Here is a 24,201-nt window from a genome sequence, read left to right as displayed (position 1 = left end):
ATGATCATAAATAATTGCATAATAATTTGTTGTCATGCATTTTGCAACAGAGGAGGGCAGCATTCTTGCATCTTTTATTGGTATTTAGTCTAAATATGAATGACTAGCAATATCCAGCTGCAGGGTATTGGGCCACAAATGTGCTGTTTTTCTTTCACTATTTATTAAAAAATGACAAAAGCTCAGCAGGGCAAACACATGTAATTTTTTTTAACATACAGACCTTTAAGTTGTATGTAACAGTTTGGCCTAGTTACACTCACAGCTGGTATAATGTAGCAGATAAACGCTCCCTTGTGATTACCACTCAGTGCTACTTGAATTTTACGGCCTAATGACGGAAATTGTTTTTAAATTCTCATTATTTTTCTATAGATAACAGACTAATTTAAATACGCCTTACTGACGTGAATAAAAAAAAGCACTTGTATTTTAACATTGTATTGAACATTGTGTTCAGAGATGAAACAGAGGTTTGCAAGTCCTCTGCCAGAAAATTTACAATTTTACATTTCATTTCCTGCATTTTGGTAAATTTAATGCACCACTTTGTTCATTTTCTGCATCAATTCATAACAATTCATGGTGTGAATGAGTCAAAATAAAAGTCCTTTGCTACATTAATATTGTCATTGGGGGGACAAATACACATTTACTAAATTATTAAGGAGCATGTGTCCCCTGTACCCCCCCCCCCATAAGTACCACAGATAATAGTGTTGTAAAATATAATTTTATCAATACATGTCTATCATGTATATTTAAAACTGTTTTAATACTCATTTTCCGCCGTTGGTGATACACTGATACTCTCTTGCTTTCTTGTGTGATAATGTTATTATATTTATCTTTTAATAGAAAACTGAACTTTTCTGCCCTCAATATCAATTATTGGTTGTGGCACTGAAAGCAGCATTGATTTTTTACAACTTAGTTGTTATTTTACAAATTTAAAAAAATTACAAGTGCAGCTGAAATTAGTAGCTGATTGACGGAAATTTAATTGGCAAATTTTTGCTGATCGTCATTTTTCAAGCAAAAGCATTTCTTGGTTCTAGCCTCTCAAATAGGACTTTTTGATTATTATCTTAATGATTTTGATTTTCTGCATTGAGTTCTTTAACTTTTAATACTTCAAGAAGATGTTCCTGATTGTACTTCTACCTAAGTAACATTATTACAGTATTTGAGGAGTATTTTTACAGTGTCATGTTAGTACTTTTATTTTAGTAAATGATCTGAATACTTCCTTCACCACTGTGATCTACAGTTCCCAGTTACAAGCTTCTGGCAATTATTTGGAGACATAATAGCATACCTAGTTGAAATGTAACAGTTGGATTTTAAAACCCTTCATTTACAAAATAAACATCTAGATATTTGTACTCAAACATGGTCTTTAAAATTTACAGAAAAGTCTGGAATTTTAAAATGAGAAATATGTTTAACATGAGCTGAAATTATGTTTGCTAAATTTTCTTCCTCTCAAATATCACTATAAGTCTTATTGGCCTAAGAAATTTCATACTTGATCAGGTTATAGATTATGGTTGCAACAGTATGCGATTTTTATGGCATGATAACCGTCTCAAAAAATATCATGGTATCACAAAATTATCATTATTATGAATTAGAATGGCCGTTAAACGGATGAAAACAGAAGGGTAAAGTTTGTTTGAGCAAATGTTTTATCGCTAAAATTAATGGAGGTATGTGCAAAAAGTCTCCCCTTTAAAAATAACTAAAATAAAGATGAACTTTTCCGTACAGTTGAATTTTTATTGTAACATGCATTTTGTAACAATCATGGTATACCTTAAAACCAGTATATTGCTGCAACCCTGCTTTAGATATAATAATAAATATGTCATAGGAAGATCATTATGATCCTGTTACATGTACACATTATGTATTAGATCACGTACCTATATGTAAGTACAGTTGTACACTAAATAAGGGAAGAGTGTGGGAAGTGGCAGCACAGGTACTTTAGGAGCAACATGATTGATCTGCGGTGCCCGAGCTAGGCTCCACTGTGTCTTCAAACACACACATACTCACACGTAAAAACACTACAACTCGGGGGGCCTCAGAGTCACCCTGCTCCCCACCCACTCTCCCAGCAGCACCCTTGCCCTCTCTAATCCACCCTCATCAAGGTCCTGAATGCCTGTTGTCCTTCTCTGCCCCGCACTACCTCCTCTCTTTCAGGGTTCCATGTTCCCCTTTGTGAGGCCATCTGGTTTTCGGGGTCGGGGTTTTTTTGGGGGTGCATCGCATTCTCTATAGCGGCCTGTTCTGTAAAGTTAAAGCGTGTTTTAGCGGGGTTACGCTGCTGACTAGCTGACCCTTGATAGATTGAATTAATGCTTGCAGGGCCCCAGTGGTGCGGGTCCTCCTTCCTGAAGCAGCTCGCTTTCGAATGTGCGTGCCTGAGTGTGTTTCTAAAGCCGGCGAGGGAATGAATGAGGATGTTAAAAAGTGAAAAAAAAGCCTCTGACCTCTCCTCCCTATCACCTGAGCTGGAGTGGTAGAGGTTAATCCACAGCCTCTGTCCGCTTCGGTTGACATCTTTATTTAACTATTGACTTCTGATTAACCCCCTTTTTCCTCAACGCCCTATCCCCCCCCAAATCATCCAGTTTCCTAAACTTAAAACTTCCTAAACTTAAAACTTAAACTTAAAAATAAGAAATCATTTGATCAAGTACAAAGTTCTAAAGGTCCAGTGTGTAGGATTTAGGGGGATATATTGGCAGAAATGGAATAAAATAATAATAAGTATGTTTTCTCTGCTATATAATCACCAGAAAATAAGAATTGTTGTGTTTTCGTTACCTTAGAATGAGCTGTTTATATCAGCCAGGGGAAGGTTCTCGTCAGTGGAGACCACCATGATGCACCGTCATATTTCTACAATAGCACAGAACAGACGAACCAAATCCTGGCTCCAGATAGCACCATTTGCATTCTCGTGTTTTTGCATTAACCACCATAGTCAGACGTCCATCTGCGATGAGCAATGCCAGATTAACACTGATTGGTAACATGAAACTGCTAAATTCATGAGTCCCTTTTACACTGACTGTTCAAGGTGGGAATATTGCGCCGTTCTGCTGCCTCCCTGTTCTGTATACAAGGTACAACTGCAAAATTGGGGGACAGTGTTGCCTTTAAGCAGCCACGGGAGATAGTAGCAAAGCCAAATTCACGTCTCTGTAAAAGGGTACAGCGGGACCATGGGCAAGACAGGTGTGATGTTTGAAAACGTGTTATGTTTGCACCCTCCAACACAAGATATGTAAAAAGCAACTGAGCAGTTAGCGGCTCACTCAAAGAAGAAGAGTCATAAATACAATAAAATAATGAGGTCTGAGAACTCTTCACCTTCCAAGTAGAAGATGAGATTAGCAGCCATATAAATGTAGAGGCAAATGACTGTTATTGATACATTATTGTTTAGAAAGCGTTGCCAACACGTATGTTTCATATCAGACTGGAGGCTGACGCTGTTGTGTTAAACATCACACCTGTCACGTCTCTTTTGTTTCCACGATGCCGCCATGCTATCTAAAATTCCTAAATAGAGCAGCATGATGCCACCGTTGTTTGGTTCTGTGTAAAAATGCAAACGCAGGATAGATAAGGGACTTTGTAGCAGCTCTATAGCAGGATTTCTGTGGAAAAAGGGCTTATAAGTCAGATCCATCCCTCAGTGCTCTACAGCAAAACTGCAGTCCACAAATCAACGGATGACATCAGAGAGCTACGTCCATTATTTATACAGTCACAGTTGTTGTTTTACTGAAATCTGAAATCCTCACCACTAGATGTTACTAAATCCACTGTTCGTTTCAGTAGATTCACACGTAGCAAGAATATAACTTCACCGCATCTAAAAGTCCCTGATTGCTTTTCACTTTTTAGTTAGTTTTCTATTTTTTCCATCCACTCAGTCATTTCTTGTCCTTTTTAACATCTCTCTAGAATCCATCAGGAAGCCTATTCAGCTGTTAAGGCTTCTTTTTCTTTGTAGCCATGGCAAAGCTCAGAGTTCTGTAAAATACAGGGTTTAAGGGCTTTTTTAATGGACACTGCCAGTATTGTAACTAAGCTACTCTTTCTCTCTCTCAAACTGTCCTCCCTCTCCACTCCACCTCTCATCTCCCATCCTCTCTCTACCCCTCTATCCCCACTCTTTATTCTATTACTATCCTGCTCGCTGGCTTTACTCACCCAAGGTCAGGTCTCTGTGTTTTGGTAGCAGAATAGTGACTTTATTTTCCCTCCGCTTGTTCGATTGCGGTTCTACACAATGCTGCCAAGGGGAAGAAAACATGACAACAACCCTGAGGCAACTTTGAGTATCTCTGGGTTTCCTGCTGTTTTTAACCCTTCTTTTGACAAACTCTCCTTTTCTCTTTTAATAATTGCTGTGTGCTGTGCAGTTGGTGATGAGCAGAAAAGAAATATATAAATAAAAACCGGATGATAAAGAAAGAAAAAATGAGGAATTAGAGGGCTGTGGTCCTCCACTGAAGACCTTGGTGAGAAGGACTGCCTGTGAAGAGCCGGCAGCCTGCCAGTTCAAATCAAATGGATGTTGATATTTGATGACTCTCATTGTCTTCCCGAGCATTTAATGGCAGGGCAGTGCCACTCACTGTGCGCCTTGAGGGCGTTCCTCACTTCTTTCATATCACTGTTTCTCTTCTAAAACTGAACGATTAATAAGGGACAAATCGATTTTTGCTCCCTTTGAAAACAAGAAATTAATTCTAGCTTTTATTTATTAATCCCCTCATTTTGAATAGATCCGACTACCTTGGCTTATTTCCTGCTGCCAAACGGATGTCTTCCACTGTTTTATTATGAGTGTGTGCACGTGTCAGATGTGTTTGATCAAGCGTGCGTGCACACAGCTGCATTATTCTGCAGGTCTAGAGGTGTTCATTTGTAAAGCAGGCCACCTGCAATCTGAGGGCAACACTGAATTCAGAAATGTCCCTCTCACCTCTAACTTCACCATCATGTACATTTATAGCCCTTTTTCTGTATTTGCTGTGCTCTCTGCCTCTGTTGCACTCCTGATTAATCGGCTCGCCTCCTGATGTTCTGCAGTGTTTTTTCACATCATGAAGCTAAAAAGACAAATCTTTTCAGGTGTGATAAACTGAATTCTCAGGACAGCCTTTTAATTAAGATATGGAGGGTAACTAACTTGTTTACCTAAGCACACACAGGTTTTTATACCACAGTAACATTGCTGGTGCTATTAGTGTTCAAATAAGGCAAGATAACTGTATATGGGGAGTATTTAAATGGCACAATAAATATAAGATTCAGTGTAGATTGTGAGGTTGTTTTTAGGCTGTTTTTTGCTGTAATTTAGAAATAATTAGGGCTGTTAAACGCTTATTTTCTAGTCGTTATTAATCACAGAATTTCTATAGTCAATGGTGATTAATCGCATTTTTTAATAGCATGTTTTCAATTTCATTTGCGTTTCAAAACCGTTTTGAAGTCCATGTTGACAAGGTAAAGCACTTCGTACCAGATTGTCTTGATTAGGAATAAAATGACAGCAAATGGGACTAGCATGTGGGCATATCTGTCAAGGGGAGACTCATAGGTACCCACAGAACCAATTTTCCATTTACATATCTTAAGGTCAGAAGTCAAGGGACCCCTGTGAAATGGCAATGCCGCTTTTCCTTTGCTAAAATCCATCCTAACTTTGGAGCGTTATTTTGCTCTTAAAGACAGGAATGTCAGCCTGCGATTAATGCGATTAAAAATATTAACGCTAAATGGAACCTTAATTGCATAGCGATTCACGTGTAAATGCTGGTAGCCCTAAAAATAATAAATTTTAAGGCACATTCCAAATTCTTGTCTGACACCAAGTAATACTAGGGCTATAATATCACTGCTGATACATATTATTCTTAAAAGCAGCTGATGTTTTATGGGTGCAATGCATCATTTATAAGGTTCTGGATACATTTACTGGCAATTAGGCATTACTTTTTAGTGTTCTCTGGTAATTACGTAATTAACAGTTGATGAAATAATTAACATTTTTTTGGATTTAAACCTCTTAACCTTATCAGTTGTTTTGAAGTGAGTTGCTGAGTGTTGGACATATCGGCTGTCTTCTCACTAATATAATGGAACTAGATGGAGCTCGACTTGTTGTGCTCAAAGTGACAAAAATATAGATTTGAAAAACTCAGCAGCAACGTCTCTTTCCAGAAATCATGACCTGGTTACTCAAGATAATCCACAGACCTTGTTGTGAGCAGTTTCATGTACAAATTATTTCTCTCCACCAAACTACACCCGCCAACTATATTACTGCACAGAAGGAAGTCTACACATGGACAAGAGGCTTGTGCTGACAGAGCGAGATGTCAGCATCCACCTTGGCTTAGCTGTAACATTAGCTCACTCAGTGGTGCTAGATAAGCTAGCAATAGATGCACTCTTTCCTCTGCACTGTGATATGGTTGGCAGGTGTAATTCAGTAGAAAGAAAATAGTTCCTACACAAAACTGCTCACAACAAGGTCTGTGGATTATGGTCCTACTGAGTGATTAAAACGTGTTTTCTTAAGCCTCATTCCCAATGCACCTCATTCCCCCAAAACAAAACAAAAAATGCTAACACCCACTAGCATCTGGCTTTTTTTGGCATTCACACCCGGGTCAAATGCCTCTGCAGTAGACACGGGTTTTTATCGCCTCCGGAGCCGATAGGTACAAAGCACCTGGATGAATGTGGTAATTTCAGCTCCTTTACCGGCGAGATGCAATGACGCACTGCCACTTATTACCCTCCATCTCCTCCTAAGCAGCACTAAAACATCGATCCAAATTAGTTCACACCACGTTTGAGAGAGAGGCTGAAAAAGTAAGTGATATATAAAGAGAAGTGACCACTGTTAAGTTTTCATAGACCTCTGTTGCTGCTCCTGTCTACTGTTTACCTGTTTTCCAGTCTGTCAATTATGTCGCACGGACACACCAAAACAAAACCCACCCCAGGCATACAAATGGCACATACATCTGCTGCAGCTCCTTGTTCAAAGCTCTGCTCTACTGGCGATGGAAAAGCAGTCTACAACCTACTTTTAGTGGTTTTACCCGTGTTTGAAAAACCTGGATGCATGCACTAATTTTGGTGGGAAAGGGGTATTACAATGTTAAAGCCAGTTTGAGCTTTTAGTACTGACACTGTGACACGCTCAGCTGCATGTCTTCTGTCTGTGTGTTGGAGCCTCTGTTGGCCAGGTGCAGGTAGCACCGGCTCCACCACGTTTTGGAGCAGTTCGCTTTTGGGCTTCATCAGAGCTTGAGAGGGGTTGAGGGTGGGGGGTCCAGTGGGGTCCTGGATCACGAAAGGTGGGGCCTCTAACTCAAAAGATGTTTCCCTAAGAGGAGCAGCCGAGGCAGGGGGAGGTTGTGAGAACGACCCCTCCGAACAAACCATCGCTGGCCCAAGGCGGTCACACTTTAAGGGAATAGATCATTAGGTGTAATTAGGGTGTTCACATTGTCACGTACCCCCCCGGCTGCCCAAGAATGAATAAAATCACCAGATACACCCCCCACTCGCTCACACACAGCAGCTCCCCAGTTAGTGGAAACACTTTGATGTCAGAAGAGTCGTCCAGAACTTGCCAGCATAAAGGCAGTGTTTTAAGCTTTCTCTCTTTTCTCCCCCGTCTCTCTCTTACTTTCTCTCTCTCGACCCCTCTATCCCTCCCTCCCTCTTTTCTTCTGTCCCTCCACACAAGGCTGTAAGACACACATGGTTGAATGAACGACAACCTTTCCCCTCCTCCCCTCTCCCTCTCTCCCCCTCTCTCCCCCCTTCGTCTCTTTTTCAGCCTTCCCACCCCGCATTTCTTTGAGGCCTGGTCAATTCTCCAGGCCAAACAAAAAAAGCATCAAATGTTTTCTGCTGCCGGGTAATGAGGGAGTGGACCTCATCAGGGCCCAATAGTCAGCTATCCTTGGCTTTTGTTGCAGCTCAATGGCACCGCGCTCTTTGAAAAACTCAAAAGCAACTTTTTGAGGAGTAAAGGATAGAGAAAGATATGGCGTAGAGGGAGCGGGCGCAGAGGGGAGCAGAGGCAGCCACCAAAAAAAAAAAAAAAAAAAAAAAGCCACTCTGTTTTTATGCTAAACGGGTGTCCAGAGAGAGCAGTGGACAGCTTGGACAATGACATGATTGGAGCTACATGTGTTTGGATGACTTTCTTCTAAAGAGACTCTGATTCTCATGTCTGTCATCTCTCTCTCCCTCCCCTCTTGTGTCTGCAAGCTCGTGAATGCAACTGTGAAAGTAGTGAAACTCTTAATTTGCACCAGCGCTGCTTCCTCGCTGCTTTTCTGTGAGTGAGCTATGCATGGGACAAGTTTTCACACCGTTAGTACACATGGCTGATATTCTGGAAGGATTCCTGATGAAAATAGACCTAGGAACTAATAGTTAGTTTCTTCATCAGTTTAAACTGTAGGTTCTTTTTCTGATCAAGTGTTAATTTTTTTTTTTTTGCTTGTGTGTTTGTTCTTTTGTTTTGTTTTTTTTCCAATTGTTTATTTTTTTAGTCATTTTCATTTGATTATTTATTCATTATTTTTTCATCTTATGTGAGTAGTGTATTGGTAAATGCAGTGTATTGGTAACAATAAGCCTTGTCATGATTGTTGCCATCAGTTTGACTTCCATTATTGCCTTTATTTCGGTTATGGTCTCTCTTTGAGCGGCAGGATGGTAGGGGCAATCAATATAAAAACAACAATATTGATTTATACACAGCCAAGCTGTCAATATTGTTGAAAAATTAAAGACACTACACCCCTAAATTGATGCAGAAAAGGCACAAATTTGTTCATAAAGATTCACCAGAAATCAATCTCTAAACTCCCCGTTTCATATGTGCCCAACAGTACATCCTCAAATAGGTCATTTTGTCCAACAACCAGTTCAAAATCTAAATATATTAAATCAAACAAAACAGAACTGGAATTTGATTAGCCAGTTTTCTCCACACTTTTCCCCTGGGCTCAGAATCAGTTTCAGTTTTTGCCATAATAAATGTCAGAGTCAGTTATTGAAACTGCTGTCAATGAATGTTCTTACAATCCATTAATCAATCAATCCTCTGTTTGTTTCAAGATCAGTCACAATGTGACTAATGTTTAACCTTATGATTATATAATACTTTGAGCCATTAGTGAGATGGAAAAATCTTTGCACAGTGACAAAAGTCAGTACAGGTGCAAAGACAGGACAGCGATTCTATCCTATATTAAGAAATCAGAATTCGTCATTTCAGCATTGTGATATAAAAAGAAACACTCTTTGCAAAGTTATTTTTGCCTCACTAAAATTACAGTGTTTGGGTTGGCTACAATCTGTGTTGTAGTCAAGACCAACTAAACTGAGACCAAGTCATGACCAAGACCAGACCAGTGCAAGTCCCACACTTCATGACGCACTTAAGATAAAACATGGAACACGCAAACCATAGTCGCCCCTCAAATTGATCCGAAAGAGCCACATTCCCGTAAAAACACCCACAGAAAACAAAAGAAAATTCTGCTACATTTGCCTCTTTTATTGTCATACTGTACAAATGTGTATATGTATAAGAGAATCTTGACGCAATAAATTCTCACCCAGGGAATGGTGCTCAAAACAACTAATTCATCATCAGAATTGTAAATGGACATCATATAATCGCCTAATCCTTTCAATGGGTGGTGTTAAAAACACATTACTCAGTAGCCAGCTCTAACGGTTTCCGGTTTCTGTTACCTAGCACTACATGATTTTGACCGTTGCTATGGACTCCGTCCGTTCGTGGCGTATCACCCATATTAACCTTCATCATGGGGCTCTTTTGCTTTTGCTATGCAGAATTTCTGTTGTTACTTTACTTGTTCTCTCTGCCATTTCTACTACTACTGTGGACAGTAATGACAACCGCAAAATCACTAGTTCACTGCAAAATTACTCCTTTGCTGCAGATAGCTAGCACTGGACCTGGAAAACAAACAGCTCCGTCCTCTTCCTGCTTTTGCTGTACAATGGTTGGTGCACTTCCTTTTGTGCTGTAAATCGAGCCTTCATTTTTCCTGTTAGATCGTACGCAGAGGCAGACAGAATTGCACAGTGAAAGCTTGGCTAATAGCAAACCAATTTTAACACTTTACATTACACATTATACCATTACATTTAGCAATTGACATTCAGAATTTAATGTTATTTTTTTTCATTTATTTAGTTTAAATTGTGCTCTCAGTGTCATTGTTCTTAAAGGCAAGCCCTCAATGATTTCTTAAGATTAAAAAAAAGCTTGAATGAATTAATGACATAAGTGGTAGATGTATAATAGAGTTTATATCAGAGTGTAGTTTTGCAACTGTACAAAAAGATACACAGCATAAGCTAAAAGGACAGTTGAAGATGAGTAAGTTGCAAAGTAGACTGTCAAGGAGTCTGTGAGGGGAGCGTGATGGGGGATGGGGGGGACCACAATGTGTAGGCGGATGAAATCTTGGAGGAGTGAGAACTTGACAATCCCCTCAAGATGGATAATCAAGTAATGACCCGCAAGGCCTCAGCCTTATCTGATTATAAATAACCAATGGAATCATCACCACTGATTGTGTTTCCATTCCTCCTTCTTCCCTCTCTTATTTGTACCTCGCTCCTCCGTCAAGAAACGCATCAGCCGCCTTTACTGTAGGTAAGGACGGTGCATAAAGGGAGACAGCAGGAGATGGCAGGAGAAAAGACAAACTGAGAGTCTAATGATGTGGCTGCGATAGTGACAAGTTTTTTTTTCATTTTGGAGGGACTATTTACCCATTGGTGGGGTCACAGTAGGTTGATGAAATGACACCTCCCTTTTGTGCGTGAGGGAGGGCGAGTTTGTCAGGTTGTTATTAAGCCTGATTCAGCCAATTGGCTCAGAGTGGGAACCCCGTTTGTGTGAGCGGACATGGAGATAAAAAGTTGACAGCGGAGAAGAATAGAGTATTTCCGTCCCCTTGCTTTGTGATGATTACTAATTATCCTGCAGCCTAAGGAGGCCAATGGCAGAAATTCACTGATTTCATAATTTACCGGAGCTGTCGTCGAATACTCAGTCAGCCAGCGATGGCTCAGATGGGATGATATGCAATTCCTTTCTTTTCTTTGATAGAATGGTGGAGATGATGATTATAGTTTGTGCTGCACTCCCTGACATGAATCCTGTTGACGTTTTACACTATCTGCAAAAGTTTGAACTCTGCATCACGAGTTCACCCCTGCTATAACACACTTGAATAGCTGCAGGAACAATAGATCAGCTCAATAAACCATAAAGAAGTGACACAAAATCCCAGTGCTGTCAGAGCAGAGAAAGATGTCCCTTACCTTCAGTGTCACCTTGCTGTTGAAATTGTTCACTTGTTTCGTGTTAGCTCTTTGTCCATGACAGAAGAGCAGCGGAGAACTGCAAGGCAATAGAAACAGTGTTCTTATATTGGCACACACTTCAGCATTTCATGGTAAGAATTATTAAAAAAATCACATGGAAACACAAGAATCTAATTCACAACAACAACAAATAGACTCCTCAACACAAATTTGGTAATCCAGTTCCTACAGCATAACGAAGTGAGATCTAAGACTTTTAAAGACTTTTTTAAAGCCCCTCAGAATTAAATTTAATACCCATTTTACACTAGCCAAAACTGAAAAGCAAACAATGAACTGACATCAGTTACTTAAGATAAGGAAGATTATTGTCCAAATAAAAACATGACTTTTTGGTGACGGTAATGTGAGTCAGTGCAGCAGATGAGGTGGGGGAGTCATAAATTATTGAGAGACAGATTTAAACATTGTTGTATTTAGTATTTTGATATTTATATTTATATTTTGATCGTATTTGAAGATACAAAGAAAAATAAAGTGTTGCCATAAATGCTGTAAAATAGCCTACATGAAATATGAACAATATTAACACAAGATAAATCACTGAAGGATAAACAAACAGTAAAATTAACGTAGATATATCCATAGTGAACCATATGAATACCGTACGTTTTATATTTAGGTTTTAGTTTGTATAATTGTAACCTAAATATTAAGAATTGAGATAAAATGAGATTTCACTTTATTGTCTGAAATAATTCTGAATTTTGTCTTGCGTCCCAAGACGTCAACTGTTTCACATGAATACAAAAAACCTGCACATGCCACTTTGCCTGACTTTTCATTCAACCTGTATGTCGTGTATTTGTTTTTGTATGTGTGTGTATGTGTGTGTGCGTGCGTGCACGCAGGAATACTGCCACACTATCTGCCTTGACTCTAGGATTGACTACAGGAGGTTGGACAGCTTTGCAGTGGGGAAACTCTACTACCTGTAAGACGCACACACACACACACACAATATTTCTAATATAGTAATATTGTTCACATTTGTTCCTCTGTTTGCAGCCCAGCTTGGCTCAGACGCTGTGCAAAAGTCTAGTGAAGAGTCGACATTTACCTACATTCACTTCATACTCGCATGCATTCAGACACACACACACAGGAAATGTTTGCGCGCACCCTCGAGTTTGATTTTATTTATTTCTTTAAAGGACAGAAAGCGAAGGCAAACAGATGGATTGATAGAGAGAAGCACACAGGAGTATTCATAAAGACCTACAGCACATTACCTTGAGAGATCCATGAAAAGAATGAAAGAGAAATCAATAGAATATGAGAAAATGGTAGAGCTTTAAAAGCTAGTTTTCTATTTTCCTCATTACGTATACACTGTTAGGAACGAACACACGCACACACACACACACTGACAAACAAGGTATGAATGACACTGCTGTTGCTCATTGCTGTATTGGAGCTTTCAAGTGCTTTCGTCTTTTCAGTGTATGTAAATAGAGCGCATCTCACCCTTTTACCTGGAGTTAAAACACAAGCACAAACACATACACAAACACACACACTTTACAATCTCATTTTGACGTGCATTCACAGGCTAATGCTCATGTTTAGAGCCTAACATCCTGTTTTTTACTGATGAAGTGAAAAGCTAAGTACCCCCCTCCCGTGCTCTCCTCACTGCCATCGTTTGATGTGGCCACTTCAGCCTTATTAATTTCATATCCTATTTTTTCTTCTGTTTCATTGCCTGTGTGTGTGTGTGTGTGTGTGTGTGTGTGTGTGTGTGTGTGTGTGTGTGTGTGTGTGTGTGTGTGTGTGTGTGTGTCTTGTTCAGCACACGGGAGCCTGGTGCGGAGGCCTTCTTGGATGCGCTTTTTGAGGAGCTGGCCTTAAGTCAAAAGAGTGGTAAGGATGCTAAAGGATGTTGAGATTTGTGTACCATTTAACTTGCTGCATTACATAAAGATACATAACAATTATAAACTTAATCTAACGCAACATTGTCTCTTTTATCATACACCTGGTTTAGTGACAGATGACATATAGTGTACTTCAATGATGTTAGAAAAAAAAAGGTGAGTTTAATGTTTTGAAACATTTGAAATAGAGGAAGCGACAGCATAATTATCCACTATGATAAGATTGTTGTGTCCTACACACTAAAATGAAACTTATGTTGTTTTTTTTTATATCTGGACCCTATTTTTCTGTGTTTTTGTGTCTAAGTGGAGACAGCAGTTTTTAAAACTGGTCCAGTATTGAGAGAGTCGGCCACAGCAGCCCAACAGGCTGCAATGTAACCACTCAGGTCATTCTCACAACCTCAATTTACAATTAATAAAATTGCTTGTTTTTGCCAGAAACATGTTCACATTGTTATTATAAGTGTCTAATAACAATATGGAAAGGATACCGGTTGGTTCGTCAGTCTTTGCAGCCAAGATTCACTATGAAATCAAAAAGACTTTTTCCCATTGACGAAATTGGCTGAATATTCAGCCATGAAATTGAAAATATAACACTAAGCTACACTTTATCGATTTCAAGACAACAAACTTTTCCCAGCACTCCAACTCTCTTTTACATTTCCACTGTTGTTTTCCTGCACCAACTCACATCCCGCAAGTTTTCAGAAGGATACTTCTCCTTAGGTGAGACTCGGTCCCAATAACAAACAAACCACTGAAAGGTAAGTAAAAAAATGCTATGTCTCAGTAATGTTGTCAGACACTTTGCATAACAATCTGAACCTGTCAGTGGTAAGAACGAGCATATTTGACGAAAATTGATGGTGCACAAATGCTTGCAGGAATTACACTGTATTGTCTTTTTTGCCACTGCCAGCAGTGCTCAACAAAAACATGAGAAAATAGGGTCCAGGTAAAAAAATGCTGAAGTTTCACTTTTAAGGACAACGCTAGTGACATGTATTGAGTATTTACAGCAACAGTGTGGTGTCATAATGTGCAGAAATCTACAAAGACTATTTCTACACTAAACTTAATAGCTTGGCTGTGTATTATTCTAGAGCATTATTTAGCTTTAGAGCTAAATTTAAGATAAGGCCTCCGTGAGTTCAGAAAAGTTTTAGAGGTTTTCTGCAGATCTTATGGTTAAATTCTTCAAGTCTTTGCTGTATTTTTCTTGTATTAATATATATCTAAAAACACTGTATTTCACATTTATAGACACACTGTGAGAAATCTAAATTGGATTATGTGCAGTATGTAGTGGTATGTATAAAGGTATACTTGCCTCCTGTTTTACACATTGATAAGAGAGGGTTGAAGGAAGGAGGATTTGATTTCTGCAGTCTAATTTCTATCCCTCAATAGATTTACTTTAACATAATGATTTTACTGTAAATGTGATGATAAAAAATGTATGATAAGAGGATCAATTATTTGTTTGGTGTGTGTTTCCATAGTTACGGGCCCTCGGTCGCTCACAGTGTTGGGTAGAGATGTGACTCTGGAAAAAACCTGTGGCTCCATCGCAGACTGTACATTTGACGAGCTGTGTGGCAGAGTGAGTGTTTTATCCTGCTGTGTTTTGTCTTGTAATAATCTGATCTGCAAATCTCAAGAGTTACAAAATAACATAGTATAGTTATTGCTTTAGATAATCACAACCTTTAGTTATATGTGTCTATCTATATATATCTATATATATCTATATATATCTATATATATCTATATATCTATCTATATATATATATATATATATATATATATATATATATATATATATATATATATATCTATATATATAAATATATATAAATGTACACACACACAGACACACACACACACACACACACAGTTCACTCGCACATCAAATCCACTTACCACTAATCAAAACTGTTGAAATTCAAAGCGCCTCTCTTGCCTCTTTATTGCCTCTGTGTTCTGTTTCTTCCCTCCTCTGTGTACTTATTGTCCAAGCCTTTACTCTCAAACTGAATCACCTTCCCTCCATCTCAGTCCCATTTTCTGCTCAATGTCGAAAAGCAAGTCTATTGACAATTTAATGAATAGTTGAGCCTGTTGTGCCACAAAAAAAGCAGCGAGGTACAGTAATCGGCAGCGTGTGTAAAGTCTCAAGCCTGATGGACAACGGTGAGCTTTTGCAGGCATCTGAGCTTCAAGGCTTCTTCTGACATACATGTTGTTCCGTCCACCATCATTTTGAGAGCAATCATCCTGAATGGCAAAGAACCAAGGACAGTGACTGAAAATCAGCCTGAGCACAGTTCCCCAGTTGGCATTTTCCCAGGTCAAACATGCAGACTGCAACAGTTATAGCATGTGTGTTTACAAGGCCGCTGTGCATGTGTGCTACACTGAAACTATTTACTCTCCACACTGTGATTTGCTGCTGTACTGTAATCTAGCCCTTCATGTAACTTGCTCACTTGTTTTCCAGCCTCTAGGTGCCAGTGACTACCTGGAAATGGCGCGGCACTTTGACACCGTATTCATTCGCCATGTTCCCCTGTTGACTCTGACCCTGAAGGACCAGGCCAGACGCTTCACCACCCTCATAGACAACTTCTACGATAACAAGGTACTTGATCTTTGTGACAGACGAGAGTCAGCCTGAAAATGGACAAAAAGAAATACATCCTTAAAGGTTTGAAGCTTATGAAGTAAATGTTGATTGCACAATGAAACAGCTTCAGAATAATGACACAGTCTGTGTTTGATTTGGTTTACTATAAGCCTCGTATTCACTATGCAATTCTCTCATCCACTGAGTACGATCTCCTGGGAAAATGAAAGCTTAATTTACTGCACAAAGGAAGTGCGTCAGCCACTGCACAACCAAAATAGGAAGAGGATAGCACTTATGTTTTCCCCAATATCTCTCCCGCCCAGTCGCCAGAGGACAATGTTGGCATTGTATCTTTCTGCAAACCAGTGACACGTTGCATTTGTGTGTTTCATACGCATTAAAATGTTTCACAAGTGCACGGATATGAATATATGTACATGGTCTTTGTCATCTGGAAGTGGAGGGGATGATGGATGATGTGACATTCAGGCGAGGCAGGTGCCAAGCTGCAGACAACTGTACAAGACCACTTTTTAAAAAAAGTTTAGATTTTTTCTTTTTCTGAATGATTATAGTTATTTAATAGGGGAGGTATCTCCATAAACTATTTTAGGCTGTAACCTCTCCTGCACAGTGTTTAAACTTTTTAATTTTCTTTTTCTGTCTTTTCTATACATTTGTATGTACAAGTAAACTAAACTAAACTAACAACAAAGCTGATTGTTTTTAATGAAACATTGCTAGACATGATTGTGCCACCAAAGGTAGTTGCTTATAGTGAGTCATCGTGTCATTTCCAGCTGCAATCCTGCCACCAAAAGTGTTGTCTACTGAGACATGGGGGATATTTCCAGCAGCAATTTTGCCATCAGAAGGGGATGTTTATTCAACAAAACATTGGCAGCATTTTTTGCCATCACTGTCCCACCAAAAGTGGATCTTTTAAGCCAAAATATGATCTTTACCTAACCATAATCAAGTGCAGCAACAATAATATCATTTGCAAATGTTAGGGGAGAAAATTTAGCTGTTTCTACAAAAAGCAGTGAAGCAGCAACTGTCTTCACTGTATTACTCAGTGTAAAACTCAAACACCAACTGAGAAGATGATGGATTATTTTACAAAATAGTCCAAATTCAACACAGCCTACCAACTTGGGTTTTTTGTTGCATGTCACTCCCTTTCTTTCCCTTATTTCTTGCCATCTCTTTACTGATGGTTTTACAATAAAGGCCTTAAATTCTGCCAAAGAAAACACAAAAGTTAAGTGCTTGATGATAGAAATAAAACCTGAAATACTAATTCACTACACTATTTGCTGCTACAAAAAGTAATAATACTATATTATGTTACCACTACATCGGCTCGCATTTAGTACAGTCTTAAGTGCCAACCTCATATTAGCTCACTTCCCGTTGACTGTAAATTCATCCACAAGGTCTTTATTGTGTAGAAAAATTATTTTCTAAAATAAACATAACATCCTCTTATATGTTCTTGGGGATGCAATAAAACACCTCAAGTACTGTTATTTGAAAGAGCTACTGAATGAATGGACGGTTAACTGCCCACATTTAATATTGATTGCAAGAAAGAGACAAACAATCATTAATATTATAACTTCTTTAAATGAAGGGGACATTCCTGTGTTTCTTTTTTTGCCCCAGGTGAGAGTGGTGCTGCTAGCAGCCTCTCCTTTGGAGCAGCTATTTGTCCACACTGGAGGGGACGATGAGAGGGACAGACAACTCCTGGATGATCTGGGACTCAGCGGGGTAAAATTACATTTGTTACAACCGAACATGAGTTAAAGGATAACAAGTTCCTCTGACTTTACTTCCAATTTAGTTACAATTTAAATTGGATTTGAGTGTATCAGTCGCTAACCCTGGTGTTGTCTGCTCTCTTCAGGAGGCGGCGGAGCGCCTGACTCTGTTCACAGCTGAGGAGGAGATCTTTTCTTTCCAGAGGACCGTCTCCAGACTGATGGAGATGCAAACAGAGTCATACTGGATGAAGGCAGACCGCAGTCACAACAAAAAACACAAGAACACCTAACATCCACTGCTGACTACCTCACAATTAAATATACCTCCAGACAACACAGTACCTCACCAACTACTCACACGCCACAAGAGAAGTTCCTAACTAATAATTAAAAAGACTGCAATACATCCATAAAAGCAGAAAAGTAAATATCTAACAAAACTAGACGCCTGTTTTCAATCTGACATCTCCTCATCTTATGCATGTGTGTTATACTCGTTTACTGTTTGCTCCTCTTCTGAGAGGTGTGCTCTCTCCCCCTTGTGGACTATTTATTTTAAAGAATATGAAAACCTCTCCAACATGTGTGAACCACAAGGCAAACAGGTGCTCACTTCAGAGAGGAAGGGAGACAAGTGTCCCTCAGAATAGCTGGCTACCGCCCTCTAGTGGGCAAATGTGAAAACGGCTCAATATTCTCAATGAAACACTATCAGTCTCTGTGCAGTTTTGAATGACTCAACTGGATAAAATTGTGTACAAATTTAAGATGTTATGCATCATATTAGTATGTATTCATATGTATTCCATCTGTGAAGATCAATAGCTGTTAAACTGACAGTGATGCATTCCAGGTTCAGGTAGCATTGGTCTTGATTTTGATGGGTTTACTATGATTGGATGACTATGGAAATGTGTCATGCAATGGCATACACAACGAAGAGCTGCTAACTGCTGTAAAACATTTCAATGTAATAAAATTATCCAAACAAACAATTGTGAAAGTTTGCACTCTTCAATCCAGACCTTTCAAAAAGCGGATGTCATGCAGGTGTGTGTTTAAGATGAAAAGTCAAATCTGATTTTTTTAAAAAAAGGCCCATTGGCACAAAAAATGCATGACAGAAAGACATTTTAAAAATCGTTGCCTCAAATGTGAAAGTATCATTTCTTTTAAAGGTACTGTGTAGAGCCAGACCGATACAGTGTTTTTGAGACCAATACCGATTTTATTGTTTAAAATTCACTGATTACCAATATGGCGACAATTTTTGAACTGGAATTAAAATAGATAATTTCTATTGGATTGTGCACTGATTTTGCACCGATATGACTATGCAACAACTACAGTTTACTTATTGAACATTACACACAAACAAAAGTATAGAATATATAAAAAATAAAATACACATCAGTACTGTATGATCTTTGCTGATTATTTGAATAAAGAATAAACACAATAAAATAAATAGCTAAATAAACATCAGTACTGTTCAGTATCAGTCTATTGCTGACTATTTTAATACTGCCACGCATTTAGGGGCAGGTTGTAAAACAGAAAGCATAGCTTCTCAGCATTTACACCTGCCAGGGAGAAATATCTGCAGAGGTCTCTTCCTCTCCAAAACAAACAGACCCAGTGATTTAAAACAGTAAAAATACTGAATAACACAGTTATTATTATTAAAGTTTAAAAAAATATGTGTTTTTCCAATGCTGCTCGGCTTGTCACGGAGGGGCTGCTCACTATGATGGCTGAGGTGAAAACGCAAACCTATCCCAATCCTATAGCAATATGGTGGACCCACGACCTATGTAAATATAAACAAAACACAGCAATTCTTATTTTCAGGTGATTATAAACTACAGAAAACACAATTATCTTATATTCCACTTTTTGCAAATATATCCCCCTAAGTTCTACACACTCACAGGTGACACAATATGGAAAAAAAACATTTACTGTTTTGTTACATCGAATGAATATTCTTTTTGCATCTGAGGAATGAATACTTTTTTAATTCTCTCTTCAATTTGAAAAATGAAAAAACTAATATCCTGTCTTCCAGATTTATAACAACTTTAAAGCTGTAAGATAATTTAAATGATACTGGGTAATCTCGTTCAGACACACTATATACACTAGGTCTAAATGATATTGGAAAAAATTGGTATTGCAATTATTTTTCTTGTTTGCAATATATATTGCAATTTGAAAAATCATAGGTTTTCAAGGCAAAACACACATACAGGACCAGCATTTAGCACAGCTGTGTTCAGGAAACTAACAAATAGAACTTAATGTTGTCAGTTTTTAAGACCAGACAAAGGAGTAGTTGTAAATGCAAATTTTGCAAGCTGTAGTTTTACTGAACAGCAAACAAATTTTCAGTGTGACTTGAATGATGAACCAATTCAGACTCACATCACGTCCTCTGCGATGGCACTATAACACGTGCTCACATTGCGTAGCTTAATCTGCAGTATATCTCAGTTGCAGATGTACGTTTTACTGTCTTTGTTGTTTTGATACTTCCACCTATTTGCCAGTAGGTGGGAGTAGAGGGTAACCAACTGCTACATGGTTTGTTATTGCGTCCATCTAAGGATGAGGTCATCCTAGTGCACCACTCCAGCCTGGACCAGTCCGCCCTGACAGTCAGAATAGTGAGCAGCACCTACAGAATCCAAGCCAAGAGCGTTATATAACATAGTGTCTGGTGTTCTTGTACTGTTGCTGCTCAGCACAGAATAAATACAAAAGCTTATAATATTTAATGGGCAGTTAATGTCTCAGTGTGTGTGCAAGTGTGTGGGTGTGTGCACAGATGCATGCACATGCAGTGTATCATTAAAAAGCGTTTGAGTGGGTAGCAAGACCCCCATTCAACCATAACTCTCAATTAAAGAAAAATCAATCACGCCCTATGCCGAGGCCCCTAATCCAATCAGAGCACTATGCTGTTTAAGGGGAAACATCAGGCACAAACAGAAATGGCCGCCGCGCTTTGTGATTGTCTTAATTGGATGATTCACACTGGCTTAGAGGGGTGGTCGCAGTTGCCATCCTTCCTGGGCCACAGTCCTGATACCCCATGCTGACAGGGGGGACAATGGACAACAGCTCATTTTTGTCTCTTTCTCATTAAATTATCAGTTAAAGTATTGTATTATGGCTTCTGCTTTTACATCCAAATAAGGTAATGTCTGACGAATCAGAAGATGCCCTTAAATGTGAATTAAATTTATATGTAAAACTTTGATGTTCGAAGATCCGGTGAACACAGATGAGATCGAGTTATGAAAGCAGATTTATGTTACTAGGACCTGAAAAAAGTCATAAGGTGTTGAGTAAAATGAGTCCTTGGTAAAGAAAAGAGTTATGAAACAACTTGTTCTGGGTTGTGTGTTGGTTTGCTTGCTCTTGTGCATAAATTTGTGTCCTTGTTCAACGCTATTGTGGCCCTCAGAGGGGCACCTCGGGTGAAGCTGGCTTATCTATGCTGACACAGATACTGCTTCAGGGAACTGCGGGAACATGTCTGACACCTATTTGGTTCACATGACATTGATTGACACGTTGAGTGAACTTTTGTCAGGACAACTGGAAATAATATACGTCAGCCTGCTACTTTAAATGTGCAGGTGCATATATGTGCCCAAATGAAAAAGCAAATTAAAGTCAAAGCTGTGGTATATAAAATGAAAACCTAAAAACATCTTAACACTATGTCAGAGGCCTTCATCGTTTTTTTAGGCCAAGGACCCCTTTTCTGAAAGAGAGGCGGAGCCGGGACCTCCTACTACATATATTTGATAAAACTGAGTTGGACTAGAGATAATTCTCTGGATATTTTTGGGCCCTCTCTCATTTGAGCTTGTCTGTAAGTGCTAAGTCAGCAGCAGTTGTTGCAGCATGATGAGGTATCACCCTCTATACCTTTGGCTGTGGTTTCTGAGGTGTAGTAAGCCCCTTCTACACTGCCTGATCCAGGCAGGAATATGACGCTGTTATGCCGCCCTCACCATTCTGTATAAAAGGTACTATCCCGTAATGGGGGAACAGAGTTGTCCCACCTTTGAGCCGGCAACCAAGGTAGAAACAGTGCCGAAACGTTGTCTGTACAAAAGGGACAGTGAGCAGATGGGTGCAAAGTAAAAGATGTTAAAAGCAGCTAGTAGCAGTTAGCAACTTACTCAAAGTACAGATGCCCACAAATTGGGAAAATAATGAGGTACTGGAGCTCCTTACCATCCGAGCAGAGAATGAGATCAGCCGCCATAAAACAGAGATGGCAATTTTTTTTTTGCCATAATAATACCATTGTTATTGTTGAGAAAGCACAGCTGGTGCAGGTTCGTGTTAATGTGTATTTTCAGACACATTTTAGTTTTTAAATTTAAAGACAATTTAATGTATTGATAAAGATAAATTATTGAGAGCCCCCTGCAGTAAATGTGAGGACTGTCTGAAGAAGACCCAGGATTCAGAGCAAGTAAAAACTGGTATTATTATATACTGGTTAATAAAAGTAATGGGGAAATAAGAAAAGGGGTTAATAAGAAAACGAAAAACTGTATTTCTTGCAGTCCCATGTACAAAGGCAGGAACAATATAGAATTAATTTAATTTATTTTTATTTTTTTAGTTGTTAATAGTGGCGTGCCTTGTACATAATATTGAAAAAATATTTTCAACCTCGGCAGCTTGCCTAATCATGGAATATAATGTTTTAAAAAAATGCAATGCTTAACTGAACGATCACCAATAGCAAAATGTACATATATTTTAAATTACCTTGAAATGTACTAAGAATGTACTCATGCATACTAAAAAATCGCAGTCTGATACAGTTGGTTTCTTACAGTACTTCTGCACACACACAGACACACACTCAGACATCCTAACCTCTCTATACATCCAGTGAGCAGTTAACTGTATAGCTCTCTGCAGGAGCCAAACTGCTGCATCAGGTATTCTCTTTGATGTGAAGGGAACAAAAACCATCACACAATATGTTGTACGTGTACCGACTATCTGCCTGTAATCCTGTACAGTACAGACTCCACACTGCTGCTGCAAATGAACCTGTCCTGCAATCTGCCCGGTTAAATGTGTGTCAATGAGCACAGTCACACTAACATGCCCGACCTTTTAGGAGGACACGTGTGTCCGCTTGTAGAATATGAATACGGTGAGGAAGATACCCACAAAAAACAAAGGCACAAGGGTTATATAGAGCACATTTAGTTATGTTTTGGAATCAACAAGATATGTAATTCTTGCCTAAAACAAACAATAACATCCGAGAATATATTATTTGAATAACAAATTAAAAATAAAATATGGATTAAAGCACCATATACATGCAATAAATCCATGCAGTAATAAGAAAGTGATATGCTGTTTTGGTCAGCTGCGAACCCACATTCCTGCACAGATACCACAAGCACGCGCAGATGGACGCGCACCTTGCACGGCAGGCAACCCTCCAAACAAAGAACACGAGGCTGTTTTGATCAGGAGGAGGAGGAGGAGGAGGAGGAGGGAGGTCCAGAGCATCACTTACAGAATGGAGAACCATCTAGGATTTCTGCCCTTATCTCTGGCTAATAAACGAGGTGACGTCATCCTGAGTGTGGGGGAACGGACTCCAGAGAGGGGGCGTGGCCTGAGCGCCGTGACAGGCGTGACTGACAACCTGCTCCGCTGATTAAAGGCACCATCAGCCATTACACTGAAGCAGCGAGAGTATATAAAATGTTTTAAAAATGAATGCATTTATTTTATTTTATTTATATTTTGTCTTAGATTACTGATATTTTGGCTCTAATTACTGATTAAATCCGCAAAAACATTATTGCACACATTATTTCTTCAAAGGTTTTGGATACATGTAGGTCTTTTTGAAAGCACAATTTCTACTTCAACATTGTAGTTAACCACATGAAAATTCTGCTTTAGACGTTAAACAATTGGTCAATAAATTAGTCAACTGACAGAACATTGGACACTATTTTGAAAAGAAAATAATCATCAAATATTTTTTTAAGTGAAATATCCAAAACTCACTCATTGTCTATCAGATGGGAGTGGGTATGATATTAAACTTCACTGAACAAAACAAGACATCTGAATATGTCAACTTGGTCTCCAGGAAAATATGATTCACTTTTTTGTATAATTTTCTGAGATTATTTAGATTCAGGATATTTATCTTAAGGGGAAAATAGGGAGACATTACAGTTGCTCTTATACTCCAGATGAACATGGAGAAGTTATATGTGTATAAAAGAAACACCAAATGTGCAAAAAAAAAGTGCATTATGCTACAATATATAAAATTAAATATAATTTAAAAAATAAAATAAGAAAAATAAAGGTATAGGAGAGATAAATGATGTAGGCCTACAAGAAATAG

At 38.8% G+C, this 24,201-nt stretch overlaps 1 protein-coding gene and 1 long non-coding RNA gene across 2 annotated transcripts in view; one reads left to right on the top strand and one right to left on the bottom strand.

Annotated features, from left to right (window-relative positions):
- Positions 1-18,775, top strand: part of afg1lb (AFG1 like ATPase b) — a 36,780-nt gene extending 18,005 nt beyond the window's left edge. Inside the window, exons 8-13 of the mRNA XM_042504067.2 lie at positions 12,351-12,433; positions 13,292-13,362; positions 14,885-14,985; positions 15,883-16,023; positions 17,680-17,787; positions 17,924-18,775. Of these exons, the coding sequence (XP_042360001.2) occupies positions 12,351-12,433; positions 13,292-13,362; positions 14,885-14,985; positions 15,883-16,023; positions 17,680-17,787; positions 17,924-18,070 (651 nt within the window). The 3' untranslated portion in view covers positions 18,071-18,775. The remainder of the gene's footprint in view (positions 1-12,350; positions 12,434-13,291; positions 13,363-14,884; positions 14,986-15,882; positions 16,024-17,679; positions 17,788-17,923) is intronic.
- The window catches only part of LOC148186858 (uncharacterized), a 100,343-nt gene that overhangs the window by 6,444 nt on the left and 69,698 nt on the right, over positions 1-24,201 (bottom strand). Inside the window, exon 3 of the long non-coding RNA XR_015779043.1 lies at positions 11,437-11,515. This is a non-coding gene — a long non-coding RNA (uncharacterized LOC148186858). The remainder of the gene's footprint in view (positions 1-11,436; positions 11,516-24,201) is intronic.

Source organism: Plectropomus leopardus, chromosome 16 (assembly GCF_026936395.1).
Source record: "Plectropomus leopardus strain MGB_pleo_1.0 chromosome 16, ASM2693639v1, whole genome shotgun sequence".
NCBI classification, from domain to species: Eukaryota; Metazoa; Chordata; class Actinopteri; order Perciformes; family Serranidae; genus Plectropomus; species Plectropomus leopardus.
This window is presented reverse-complemented; position numbering and strand designations above follow the sequence as displayed.